Source organism: Chlamydotis macqueenii, chromosome 8 (genome assembly GCF_036417535.1).
Source record: "Chlamydotis macqueenii isolate bChlMac1 chromosome 8, bChlMac1.mat, whole genome shotgun sequence".
Classification (NCBI taxonomy): Eukaryota; Metazoa; Chordata; class Aves; order Otidiformes; family Otididae; genus Chlamydotis; species Chlamydotis macqueenii.
In genome coordinates this window covers 35,003,966-35,017,834 of record NC_141563.1, presented here as the reverse complement: position 1 = coordinate 35,017,834, position 13,869 = coordinate 35,003,966, and the positions used below count along the sequence as shown (strand labels likewise).

At 41.4% G+C, this 13,869-nt stretch overlaps 1 protein-coding gene across 12 annotated transcripts in view; it reads right to left on the bottom strand.

The window, feature by feature from the left end:
• The window catches only part of NFIA (nuclear factor I A), a 251,718-nt gene that overhangs the window by 42,433 nt on the left and 195,416 nt on the right, over positions 1 to 13,869 (bottom strand). For 7 of the 12 annotated variants that reach the window (XM_086753345.1, XM_086753347.1, XM_086753346.1 and 4 more), the window contains one exon: positions 10,481 to 10,609. The exons of the other annotated variants lie outside the window; for them this stretch is intronic. In XM_086753345.1, coding sequence (XP_086609471.1) covers positions 10,481 to 10,609 — 129 coding nt within the window. The remainder of the gene's footprint in view (positions 1 to 10,480; positions 10,610 to 13,869) is intronic. 12 annotated transcript variants of the gene reach the window in all.

Below are 13,869 nucleotides of genomic sequence, written 5' to 3'. Positions count from 1 at the left end.
ACAGGTGGCCAAGGAGCCGTTCATCTCATTCAAAACCAAACCACTGCCTTTGACCAGACTACACCGACTACACTGACTGGCTCACCAGCGGACATGAAGGGAGCCCACCAGTACTAGCTGGGCGGTACCTCCCTCCAGTCTCCACACGCACCTTCAGTTAGGTGAATTCCACCCAGAGCGTTGGCCTCTGATCTCACTTACGCCAAGCCCTGAGGCCTAACAGCTTTAATGACACTTACGTCATAGCCACTGTACAGGTATGAATGTATCATCACCTTCCGCAGGAAGCAACAGTCATTTCAGAGCTTGTCCAAACATTTTGCCACAAATATTGGTTCAACTGAAGTTGGTGGTAAGCATTTTGATGACTACAACAAAATTTTCGTTAGCAAACAACATTTCTGTCCTTTTTCTAATATAAAACATTTTCTTCCTCTCTTCCTTCCTATCTCCTTTTATAGTTCCCCCTCTCCTTGTATGCCAAATGGAAGATGAAGGATGAAGATAAAAGTGAGAAATGAAAATTTATGTGACAAACATCTAATTAGGTAAAAAATAGACTGGGATTTTTAAAATATTTATTTAAAAAAATTATTTTAGCACCAGCTCTGTTAATACTATTTGAAATTGTTATGCCACTGCACTCTCCTTTGTATGCATCTGCGAACAAATTCATTCCCTTTCTTCTATTGGGTGGAAAGGAGATAGAAATGCTATTTCAATCAAACATGAAGGAATAAAAAATTGTACCCAGGCAATGTGGAAATTCAAAACAAGGCCTAAGACCACACTGTATTTAGCTTTTCCAAGGCATGGTCTTCATCTAATAATTTGATTTGCTATATGCAAGACGTGTTATGGTTATTAGAAATACGCATGCAAGTATTGGGTCTTTTCTCTGCTGCCTTGACCTCCTCAGCATGTCGGGGTAGAAAACAAAATGGAAAGCATTTGTCAGTGATCTTCCCAAAGAGAGAGAGAGAAGAAAAATGAATGCAGAAATGATCAACAACAATTCAGGAAGGCAAAGTGCCGCAAGAAGGAGAAAGTGGATCCTCTTCGGAGTCTTGGCCAACTCCTCAGCACAGCCTCAAAGGGCTTTCTGCTGATCACGGGAAAGACTGGGGGAAGGAAACAAGACGGAATAGGCATCAGGCCTCAGTCTGTGCCATATGCTGACATGCAGGGTTCGTCTTCTCACAGCAGATGGATAAGCATAAGAAGTAACGAATGGAATAAGGATCTCCAAAAGGTTTGTTTTTGTAGTCTCTGACTGGGGAACACCAAATTTCTCAAGTGGCAAAATAAAGCACTGTTTGATCAGAGAAAGAATCTACTACTATTAAACTGATCACATTACAAGTGTGCCTGCCTTGTACTAGAGAGGGAATTAAATGCTAAAGTCTAAAAACTACTGGCCCAGATATAGACCATTACTCTGATAGCTGTGTTGTGGTCACCAACTCCAGTGCATGTAAAAACGGCCTTTCAAACAAGTTCTGAGTGGAGAACACAACCGTCTTTCCAAATATATGGATCCTCACAAACATTTGCCATCAGTTAAAGGACGTGAGGTAGTGGAGCAAGGTTGCTGCTTTCCCTGTTTGCCTCTAAAGGGGGCAAGTGACCATGGGCAAGCCCCGTCAGCCATGACTGTCAGAATAAAAATGATTAAGTCACTGCTTCTGAAAACCATGCCTAGAGTGCTGCAAGGTTCCCTGTGTATAAGAAGAGGCTATTACTACTTATGTGCTTCTGATGGGATATTACAAGTCTCAATCAGTGACTGTAAATTCTTTGAGATCTTCAAATGGAAGATAAAACAGGTCTTTGTCTATTATTTATTTACTTATTGACTTATTATTTATGTATCCCTAAGCAGCTCCATGCTGCCAAACCATATTTCTCTTGGCGTCTTTCAGCCTGTGACATTTATATTTTATTATTGACCTCACTAAATGACATAAAATATAAGTTCTACAACCTATGAAAATACGCGTATTCCCAATCAGAACGTCATTTCTACCTGCCATAGGTATGGAGGAGTTGGACTATCTGGCGTTATTAAACCTATTATTTGTGGGGGAGGGTTGGAGGCAGGAATTATCCTTCCATCTGAAGGCAAGCATAAATATTTCAAAGCACACATGATTCTAATTCCATTGAAGCTCATCTGAAACATCCCAGACTTTTTATTGAAAATGAGATGATAATGTATGGTGGCCTGCAACAGATATCCCAGTATTTTAAAACTACTGCTATAGGGCCAAGTAATTATGCAGTACAGCTGTTGCGTGCTATACTGGATTTTTTAGTGTTTTATGAGTTCGTGGTGCCGTGCAGCACAGAAATAAGAGGATTTTTCAGAACACTGAATTCAAACATCTGATTATGTAGGCCAGTCTTGCCTTTTCCCTTCTTGATTTGTAGGAGCCAATAACAAACGAAGTAACTAATAAAATAAGTTGCATTCATTGATTAGGTTAGCACTTCTCGTGTCTAAGCAAATGAAGAAGAGCCAAAATTGTGAATTCTATGCAACTGAATGATCAGATAATAAAGGATCAGTTAATTTGAAACAGGTTATAGCTTCCTTCAGATATTTAGTATCCTTCTCAGGCCCTTCTCCTGGAACAAAGGAGTGGTCCTAATAAAGACGTATGGGATCCTTCCTCCTGGGGAGCACTCGCTGATGTGGGAAAGGGACTTCATGATCGCACCTGCAGCGCTCAGACAGATTTCTCCACCAGCACAGTGCAACATATGGGGGAGACATATTGATCCATCCACCTTCCATCTCCTCTTCCAAAAAGCCTTGCCAACCCCTTCAAGTCCAGATGACTGGATGAAATTTCTTTCTTCATGAAATCGTTTGAAGTCTTTGAAAGGGTCATTTAGTGTTGCTCTTCTGTTCAGGAAAAGCCTACTCTCACCCTGCACTCCTCGCCTGTTCAAAGAAGCAGTGGTCTGGGGAATCAAAACGACCGTTCCTTCCCAGGCACAAGGAAGGTCCATCAGATCAGGCCAACGGTGAACTGGCTTCTCTAGGGCACAACGCTCAGATACCTCCTCTGCAAAGTGATAATTAAGTTTACTAATAGCTCATTAAACATTGATCAATCTTCCTAGAAATAGCAATATTATAATCATAATGAAACAGGATCATTTTTATCAGCTTGTTTTTGAGGCCATTATATTTGGCTTCATTACAATTAAGAAAGTATTTTTTTAAAAGTCATTTCCCTGGAAATGTTATAGAACAGTTTGTTCTGTTAGATATTTCCACTTAAGGCTTCGAAGTTGCTTTAACTCCCTGCGTGCCGTAAGCTTTCTCCTAGCATTTAAGTGATGCAAGTGCCAGTTCAAATTATGCGAGATGTATCCCACCCTTTGTACCCCAAAGGTACTTATTCTGAAAATTGACCATATTAGAGTACTAATTGGCTAAGCCACCATGCTGGCTGATGTGAAATGCTTTCAAACACCATGAAACAGCTGTGTTTATCGGAAATATGAAGAGTGACTTTTTAATAAGGAGATCTGGCAATAATCCAAATTTGTTGAAAGGAACTTACACTTCTGTGTATAATACAATACAAGAGGTAAAGAATAGAAGCCTAAAACAATAGCTTTAAGCCCACAGATTTTTGTGATGAAAGCAGTTACCCAAACAAGAAAAAAATAATTAAGAAACTTGGGCTGGGATTTGCAGAGGTCCTGAGAGAATTCATTAAGTGCTTTTGAATTTCAATGGGAGCTGCGTCCCCGTAACTCTTTCAAAGGTTTCTGAAAGTCCCCATTTTTCTCACTGCCCATTAGGAACAGACTTTAGGGTGACAAAATGCAGAGCAATCTCTTGTTCCGGTTAGCAAGGACTTGCCTCTACTCAAATATTGAGCTGCTGAGGGTAGTAGTGACCAGTCTCAGACCTGCCCTTTGAAGGGAATTCAGGTCTGTGGAAAACCTGTTTGCTTAAGTCCCATAATGGTGCAAAGGGGCTGTTCAGTTACACGTCTGGCTGGCCCATGGATGAGCTAAATACAGACTGATCCGGTCTTGCATTCCCGTTTGCAGGGACAAGGCTGAGGAATCATGGGGTGGGAGAACAAAAATAGGCCTTACGATCCTAGCACGGGCAAAATCTAGGTATCACCGATACTTCCACATTGTGCGGGGAAACATATATGAAACTTTCAAAATAGAATAAAAACAGTTGACCAGTGCAAGAGATATATAAATACCCTAAATATGATGGATGGAGGATCTGTTCCTGCTCGTGAACATCAAAAAGAAGGACTGAACTGCAGAATATCCATCTCTCAGCTCCAGAAGTCAAGTGGAGGTGGTCGGCTAAGCACTGCTGAAAAGACAGACCCGTGGTATCTCCAGGTTGGGGCTGGCAATCAGCCCGTTCTCACTGGTGTAAGGCACCTGGAGCCTTTGTCCAGAAATACTCCTTCTGTAAGAGATTTTGCAGTAGCAAGTGGGAGGCAGAAGGACATTTTGCCAGCGCCCACGGAGTTCCTAGCAAAAGGAAAATATACTTACAGCTGTGTTTGGGCACAGGCTTTATGGTGTGCTCTGGCCTGGGAGTATTGCAGGCTGCTTTTGGAAACCTGTAGAGCTGAACGGAGCGCTGGTTCCAGATTCTGGCATAGGCAGGGGGCCAGTGAAGTTAGCTATTTCGAGCAGATTGTTTTAAAACATGTCAAAATTGTTCTGCCTTTGGGCTTTGGGAGATCAGAATACTACAGAATTGATTATAGGTGCAGAAATAAAAATCATACCTATAGAAAGCACTCCTCCATTCCAGGACAGTAGCTAGAGGTCAAAAAAATCCCTAATTTAAGCTATTTGTAGAATTCCTACTTCATATCAAATGCTGGCAACTTTTGCATATTATTATTGTTTTTAATACGCATGATGTGTTCCCATATATAAGATAAAAAATACTGCTCGGAGAATATATCACGTCTTTCTTATAATGAAATGCAGTTGATAAGTTTACAATAGAAATGTAAATTCTCCTAAAACCCACAACCTTTATATGTGTGATGATATAATTCTGCTTTGATACTAAAAAGGGCACGGTAATGGAATCTGTGACTTTGGAGTGATATATTGCTGTTAAGTTAATAGGACTCCACATTCCCATTTCTAATATCAGTGTTTTTCCCCCCTTTCATTCTGTAGATGGTAAGCTGATACTACATAAACATTGTTAAAGCTATAGTTCCACGCTACAGTAATTCACTTAACTTTAACATGATTTATGGTTCTGTCAATAGAGGAGGTTGAAAATCCAGAGCTCTGATGCTTAAACATGGGTTCCGTATTTAAAGCAATAATGTGCTTTTTGTGTGTGTCTGAAGCTAGGAGGATTTAGCATAAAGCAGAGATAAAAATATTATAGTTCACTGCACTGTTTAAAGCATACAGTTTAACTTCATGGATACATCAGAGGGAGCAAGGGAACTGAACACAGGACCCGTAAAAGCACGGGTAAAATACTTTGTTCCCGCAGCACTTCATTTTTATATTATTTTTTAGGGATGCATGAAATCCTATTAGTATTTTTAACACTCCCCCTTTTTCATCCTCTTGCTCAGTTAGATCAGCTCCTTTTGTCAGGATGAGTTTAAATCTGGGTCCACTGTGTTAATCACCCCCCATTCTTCTTCCTGGCACTTACCCTCCAGGCATTTTGCCTCTTTAGGAGATTAAACGACCAAGTCATCTTGTTGCTCTAACATGTCCTCGCTGGAGCAACATATTAACACGATTCCTCCGCAAAAGAGCCCTCTTTAGAAGTTTGCTGCAGGGATGACAAATTAACCCAGCATGGTGTCCCACACATCTATCTCAGTACAAATTATTAGTGTAATAGAGCTTTTAGTTATGCATTTATCTAGTAATTATTGAACGGTTATACAAAACGAAGCTGAGCAATCACGGCCCTTTATGAGGCAATCTCAGTGGGTGGCCTTACAGTTAATTTAGGATAGGTCTGTCTAAGCAGTTCACTCGCACACAAATTAGCTGAACAGCCTGCTCCTTTAAATATTTCCTATGTCACAGGCTAACTCTTTACAATACAACAAAGGTAGAGTTTTAATTACACGGTTCCTGACTTTTGTTTAGCTGAAGCTTTAACCGTCGGCAGGCCTTCCCCTCCGCTCTCCCCTGCCTGGGATAGGGGAGCAGACAGCAGTTTGGGTAGGGTATCCAGTAATTACTAAACCCTGACCTTGAGGCCATCTGCTAGGAATTTTTTCCCTTCACCTTCACATTATTTCAAAGTGAGAGGAGAAAATAAAAATCTTCACCTGCACAGTCAGCTATCCTGACATCGCAAACTTTTCACTGTGGCAAAAGCACCGCTCATCTCCTGGTCAGCGTGATGCCATTTACGGTTTCTACTGCACTTCCCTACACTTGCGGCGTGACTCTCTCCGATTTTGGGTGCCTTACATGCCCATCCCCTGATCTGAGGTGTCTGTATCAGAATGAGCTCGTACCGCTTTGTTTTTATCAAAATCCAAAGGGATGTGGAAGGTTACGTTAGTGTGACAGCTGACAGCATCGAGGACAGCCATGGAGACTTGTACGGAACAGGATCCTACAAAATGTCCTTTCACACTGAGTAGCTGTGATATTTAGGTGACCCTGGGGGGAATTTTGTTAGAGAAGGGCACAATGTCTCCCCAGACACGTGACATAAGGTTTTTGCCACTTTGGCATGTACAGACAACACTGTCCTGCAGAGTTTCCCTAGCAGGCCTTGTCCTGATAAAAATCTCAATGGCAATGCTTGTTATGGAGGAAATTAATATAATGGGAACCACTCCGCTAGTTGACTTTCATCCCTTCTTCTCTTTCTGCTCACACACCCATTTCCTTGGGTTCTTCCCTTTGTGCGCTATTTCTTGTTTCTTGTAATAGTGTTTCTCCTTCATTTATCTTCCTAACATACCATTTCATTTTCCTTCCCTTGCCTTTTTTGCCTTGCTTTTTGGCTTGCAGGATCTCTGTGGAAATGCTTGAATGCTCTACAGCACAGGCTGCCATCTATCCTACGTTTACAAGATCGTGGTCAATTTAACGTTTCAGCCAGCTCCAGATATAAAGTCACTAGAGTGTAAGTAGCAATACAGGGAAACCTAAAACCACTTATGTAAATACTGCTGTCACCTGTAATATTTAAATCCTTCTCTGTCTGGTAAAGAGTTCAAGCGGGCTAATGTCTGGGAAACTTTGTAAGATGCCAGCAGCGCGTGATGGCTTTGCAATACTGGAGTACCGTGGTGAGATAAAGTGACCACCAAATAATCTAACTTGCAGGTAACAAAAGTATGCTGCGTAGGAGATAAACATCTAACCGCTCAAATTTTCAATGCCTCGAAATAAATTCTAAAACTGATAGTGATGCTAAAGCCACCCTATAGGTGATCAATTTACCATCTGCCAGACATCGAATCCTACCCACACCGGTCCAGAGAAGACATATGGTGCACTCATAGAGTCATGCCCAAAAAACTGCCATCATCAAGTGAGGCTCCATGAATCACTTTGCTAGCTTATCACCAAAGAAACTTGGATCTTACCACCATCTGTTGGAACTACTGAGGAGGCACTGAAGCATTGGCATCCATGCGCCAGCACTCACTGCACATCTGGTCCTTTGGTCAGCCAGCTCAGATCCTCTCTGCTGGCTACTGCCCAGCTGGGTTGAGTACTGGCAGCAGCACCAATGCAGATAGGAAACTAGCGTGCAGCCTTCCACTACGCAGTACAGCACAGATAATTTCATGGGAACGGAGGTTTTCCAACTGGTTCATTGAGTGGAGCATCTTATACCTAAGAAATCCTCTTAAGGATCTAGTCCTCCTCCAAGCAAGTTTTGTCTCCAGAATGACTCGCTGTGGGGATCACTGGGAAAAGCACTCAGTATCCTGGGATACCCCAGCATAAGACTGTGTTCTAAGGAATGTTTGGAAGTGTGTGAAAGATTCAGGAATATTCCCGAGAAGTTATAAATCACTGGTTGTCAATGACAACACCTGCCACGAATAGTCTACAGCTTCTTCTCTGCTGTCTATTTTGATCATGCTCTACAAATGCATCTCATAGACACATCCAAATGACAAACTTGCACATACGAACATCAGAAGGAGATTGAACCTTCTTGTAATCGTTCAATTGGCTGAGGAGCTTACTCCAATGGTGACCTACTTACTCATGACTTTCCATTCTCTGAAATATCTCCGCAGACTGAAGATTAAATCCTGCTCTTACTTCTCTGAAGACCACTCAGAATGACCGGCCACTGACCCTTTACATAATGCGTGTGTGCAACGCGTGTGTACTATATTATACCTATCATTTCTGTAGAAAGGTACAACTTCCAGTAACTAATGGTGGATATGAATTACTCGAAGATTATATCCTCTTATACGATTGCATTATACTCTTTGTGTTGCCACTTTTGATACCTGAAAAGCTTCTCTCTTCTGCTTACTGTCCTAAAGTACACTGGAGGGAATAGGATAAAGAACAAAGCTGGATTTGCAGAAAATAATCCATCTCAGTGTATTACCCTTTACTAACAGAACAATTGTAGAAGAGAAATAAACACAGTCAGTGTGCTGTGGAAGAAGAATACTGAAGAGGAATGTCCAAAAAGAACAAAGAATGAGGTCTGGAGCAAGATTTTTCCAGGATAATGACACATAAAGAACCATGGATGGATTCAGCGGGATTTTTTTTTTCCTGAGAGTCTGTAAGACTTTGTAATCAAGCATAAAATAGATGATGTTTCTAAAAGATGTTGCAGAAGAACAGTTTTGGTTAACCTTTAAGGAACCACGATGATTAGAAACTGTGTTACTTGTATACAGAATTAGTAAAGACATCTCCTTCCAAACAAACAAAACTTGGGAACTGTAATCATTGTGTTCTGGCTGTGTTTGAATGTTCTTCTCACATAGCCAATGGATATCCCCTGGTGCACAGAAAAAGGCTTGCAAAAACAGACTGTAGATGAGATTTAAACAAGACCTCACCAGTCATACATTTCCTTTCTCAACCACACAAAAATCCAAAATACAGAGGGTCTAAACAGGGACAGAGAAAGGCGCTCAATGATCTTAAAAAATAAGTGTGAGGTAAAACACAGCTAGATACTGAAAGGCCTATTAACTGATCAATCAACAAGTCAAGTCTGAAAGGCTGAACTTCTCAAAGACAGGAATTCCGTCAGCTGATGTGCACTGAATATAATGTTAATGGAACATTCGTATTATTCATACTTATGTCACCAATTATCAAGGCTTTTAAAAGAAGATATATTTGCCAGATAGCTCAGATCCAAATTTTTAGGGAAATCTGTATAGAACTGAGATGCCTAAATATCTTCTGAGGATCTAGGTGTGTGTCTAAGGGTAATAAATAGTTTTTATGGGATTAACCACAACAAATCAAACTACGGTAAGTAGTCTTAACAAAGCACAAATAATCAAGAAGTGCAATTCTGACCTTGCTTCAACTTTGAGCAATTCCTCTACTTCACACCACGTCACCCAGACTGTGCAGACAAAGAGGCTCCTCCTGGTTTATGCTGCCCTCAGTAAAACCAAATAATTTCTAGTATGAATTGCTAATATGCCTTTTTATGCTTCACTATTCGACCAATTCCTTACTAATCTTCTCTAAATCCGACAAAACTTCATAGCAGAAAGAAACATGTCACAACCAGTCACTCCTATTTTTCTATCATCCAAAGAGGTTTGTAAGAAGATTCATTCATTTGTGTTTATTACTATGCCCAAGTGACTTCCTCTTCAAACGTCAACTGAGTATTACATTTAGTTTTCTAGCTAAATGCAAATGCGTCTTTCTAACAGAAATGGATAAGCACATCTAGACCCGGAAGACATCTCTTTCACTGGGAAAGGCAGTCAGAAGAGTACTGTGAAGAAAACCAGCCAAAGCATTGCAGGAACCGACTTCAAAGGCATCCCCTAACAAGGTGGTTCTTCTACACACCGATACCAACAACACGAGGACTAAACGACTGGCAGAAACAAAGCCATAGAGCTGGAAGACAGGCGTGGTTCGGAAGTGAGTGATGGGTCCCTATCTCGAGCAGTTAGACTGAATCTACGTTACTGTCATAAGGAGAAGACACTCTTTGTAACACATCCTGTCCCTTTCCCCACCCTCTTCCAATAAAACCCGAAGCCCCCAGCGTTTCCACCTTAGGCACTGTTGAATCATCAGGAGTTTTACCAAACAGCCCAGCCTAGCAAAACCAACGCAGGTCTTGACAACTAAAACCTCTGGGTTATCAAGCTTCTGAAGCAGAGCCTCTCACTGGGTGGGTCACAGGTGGCGATGACTTTCCATGGAAAGGCGCTGGGATGGGCACTGGGTGCCGTGGCTAACGTCTAGGCTGCCTGGGGGCTCTTGGGTTAGGCCTCACCTCTGGGTCCTGTAATGACAGGTCGATGGTGCTGTGTGAAAGCCGTTCCAAGGGAGGAGGTCTGCGAAGGCGAGGGACTGCTGAAACCAGACTTCTCTGACTTCTTTAATGTAGTTGGCGATGGCATTCCTGGCAAGAATGATTGATAAGTGCAATTTAATAATGCTAGGTCATGGAACGACAGCCTATGCATTGTGAAAGTGGGTGCAGAAGCAGCTAGGTAAACTTAAAGGACAAATGAAATGGAATACAATGGCAAGCTGAAAGCTCACTTTTGTTTGTGGTCTTTTTTTGAGGCAGAAGCGGCCGTGGTTTCCTCTGAGCAATGAGTACTAAAAGACAGCCATATTTTTCTTTTAAATCTGAAATATGGATAAGATGCAGCTTATTATTGCTACTGAAACCTACTCTGCTTTATTTTTAGAAATCTGTAATAGCTAGAGCATTTGGATTTTTACAGGCTTTTATGAGTTCTGTCTTTCACTCACTGGTTTAGTAGATTATTGCAAATGGATCTTTTAAATGTGCTGCACGACTCAAGGCACAACTAGAGAATGAAGTTTTCTGAGTTCAAACTCTGCCTCTCCTTCCTCTCTTGACTTCAAAGGTATTTGAAAGTAATATCTTTCTGTGGTTCCCTTTCGCTTTCAAATTTTTTTTTTAAAGGGTGAATGGTATTTGTGTCTTGATATTAGAAGCCACACTGGAATTATTTCAGGGTTGTTATTATGCCCTTGAACTATATCAAAGGCTTCCAGTGAAAATCAGAGTTACGTTGCCATTGGGTGAAACCTCTCCCGTGGACAGGCAGCGGTGGTGTAATGCTAAGGTGACCAACTCCTGTTGGTATCACATCAAGCCCGTGGCACGGGAGAAATTAGTGGAATGAATATTTTGCAACAGGCTCTTAAAATCCGAGCCTTTTCTGCATATGATTTACGCTCGGATAATAGAATATTACAGCATATGGATAAAGAATATGTATATGTGTCTCTATTATTCTCTATATTTTTATAGTTCTAGAGGCATATGGGTATCCTGATTATCTGCACACACTCTGAAAACACATAATTTCCAGTATATGCCGTACATCAGACATTTTGCATATCCGTGTGGATATAGCAAAGCCAAGGTGCAGAATAGTTGAGGTTTCAGGTGCAAAAGCGAAATATCAGATACCGTGGAAGTTGAACTTCCACCAGCAAAGTCATTCAACCTTATTTCCAACTCTGTATTCTATAGAATTTAATTGTTAAAAAGTAAAGAGAGAGGCCTGGACAATATTAGCTCTGGCCAATATTCGTAACTTTGTATTTAATCACACTAGTTTTATAGTCCTTGGGATGTTGATTGCAATACGCAGGAGCCTTCTTGTACTTTATACGCTGCACTGCTGGGGTCTTAATGGTTTCAGTGAGGTTTTGCAGTTTATATTTCAGAAAGTTAAATAAAGTAAGGGAGTGGTTAGAGTTCCAGTGTTGTACTTGCAGCTTTCTGTCTCGAAAACGTTTGCTACAAGGGTTTGCTCTTGTGGAGGCTTTTTCCTCATAGCAAGAAAGGTTACATACTTAATCTTTTCAAAAATAAAAGTTTAGAACTGATAGACTGTTGTGCAACAAAAATACTGGGTTGGGTTTTTTTTTAATTGGTCTTAAGGACTTTGGAGTAGGGACAAAAGCAAAAACAGTTGGTTTGGCATGGGGGTAAGAGAGAAGGCGACTGAACTAAGGTATTTCAACGCAATATTCCAATGCAGCCTGCTGAATTTCTGCTCAAGGGGCATCTTGGGATGAAACTTGGTTATTGCTCTGTGTTTGAGTGCCCGTACTCAGAACAAGGATATTCAAAAGAAGTAACGGTGTTGTTGACCCAGATTTCCTCATGTTGGAGGAACTGGGGATGGAAACACCAAACGAGTGTCAGCCCCAGCCCTAACACAAAGCCAAGGGTCAGTGGCAATACTTGTGCTTGGGGAGAGGTGGAGGAGCTCCGCTGCTGGCAGCAAGGCCGGGGGTCCATCTCCTGTGTGCCAAGCTGTGGAAGGGGCTGGGTTTGCCCCCCAGGAACGTTTTAACGTAGTAGGCTCCATCCCTCTCAGTGCAAAATCTCATGGACAGAACAAGCGACTGTTTCTGCACAGGGATTATCGCAGTAAAATACACCTTCTCATGAGCTGCTCTACCTGCAAGATGGTGCAGCGTTCTCGAGTGGAGGCACAAGGCCCCACATGGTTGCACAGCCTGTGGGCAGAGATCCAGGAGGGGACGTGAGTGTCTGTGCCCTGGGCAAGCAATGGAATTGTTGAAGGAGTAAGATCTCTAAGCCTAAGCACGGTACGGTTCAGCTCATGAGCTCCCTTCCTTTCCCCCGTGTCCTCCAGCTCCATACACTCCTCGGGGTTACAGGAAAGTTAATCAAGCTCCTGAGAAAGTGAAGAAGCTATTATTTTATCCCTGTACTAAAAAAAATACCTGCTTGACTCATCCAAAACATGGTAGGGGGAAGGGGCAGAGAGAACTGTGGAATTTGGTTTAAAGCTGTGGCAAGTTCAGGTGATTGTATCCAAACGCTGGAACTTGAGGAGCTACCACAAAGCTGACGAATGACCTTGCGCTGTGGCAGCGCTGAGCACGTCACATTCATATGGAGATGGATTTTATAAGGTTGAGGCAGCTGTTTTCATGTGAAAACAGAGATTTTAATGTAACTCTATGTTGTAAAATTGAGTAGAAAGGCAAAGTGAAGCACTGATAATTGGTTCCTACTTTTGTTACATTTGTTATCATTGTTCTGATTGCCAGTATTATCACTACTTTGTTCTTTTTTGGTTTGGTTTTTTTTTTAATTTCAGAGTATTCTGAAATGTATTGGTTTGGAACAGTCCAACTCTACCATGTTTTGATTTTGTTTGAGGTTTGTAATGACACATTTTGTTTTGAGTGATCACATCTATCAGATCTCAAGAAAAAAATGGCTGCTTCCTAGTTCAGAAGAATATGCAAACAGGAGCTTAATTACATCACTTAATATTGACCAAGAGAAAGAATAAGAGGAGCTTGCCAGCTCATTTCCAAAGTGTGTTTTGTCCTTTAAGAGGGGAGGGTATGACAGAAAGTTAGGCAGTGCAAAGCAATTAGCATCATTCACATTTTATGTTGCGCCAGCATGGTGCTCTAGCAGCAAAATTCAAACATTCTTTGAATGGGTTAATAAAAGAAGAAATACAGTCGGCATGCAAGAAAAAGGTTTCCAAGAACAAGCCAAAATATGTCCCATTCTTCTAAATTTATCACAGCCATGTCACATTATCCTTGAGACTGCCAGGAATGTCAATTTTTTTGCAATTTAAAAAAAATATCTCATTTAGCACCATATGTTTGGTTAATGTG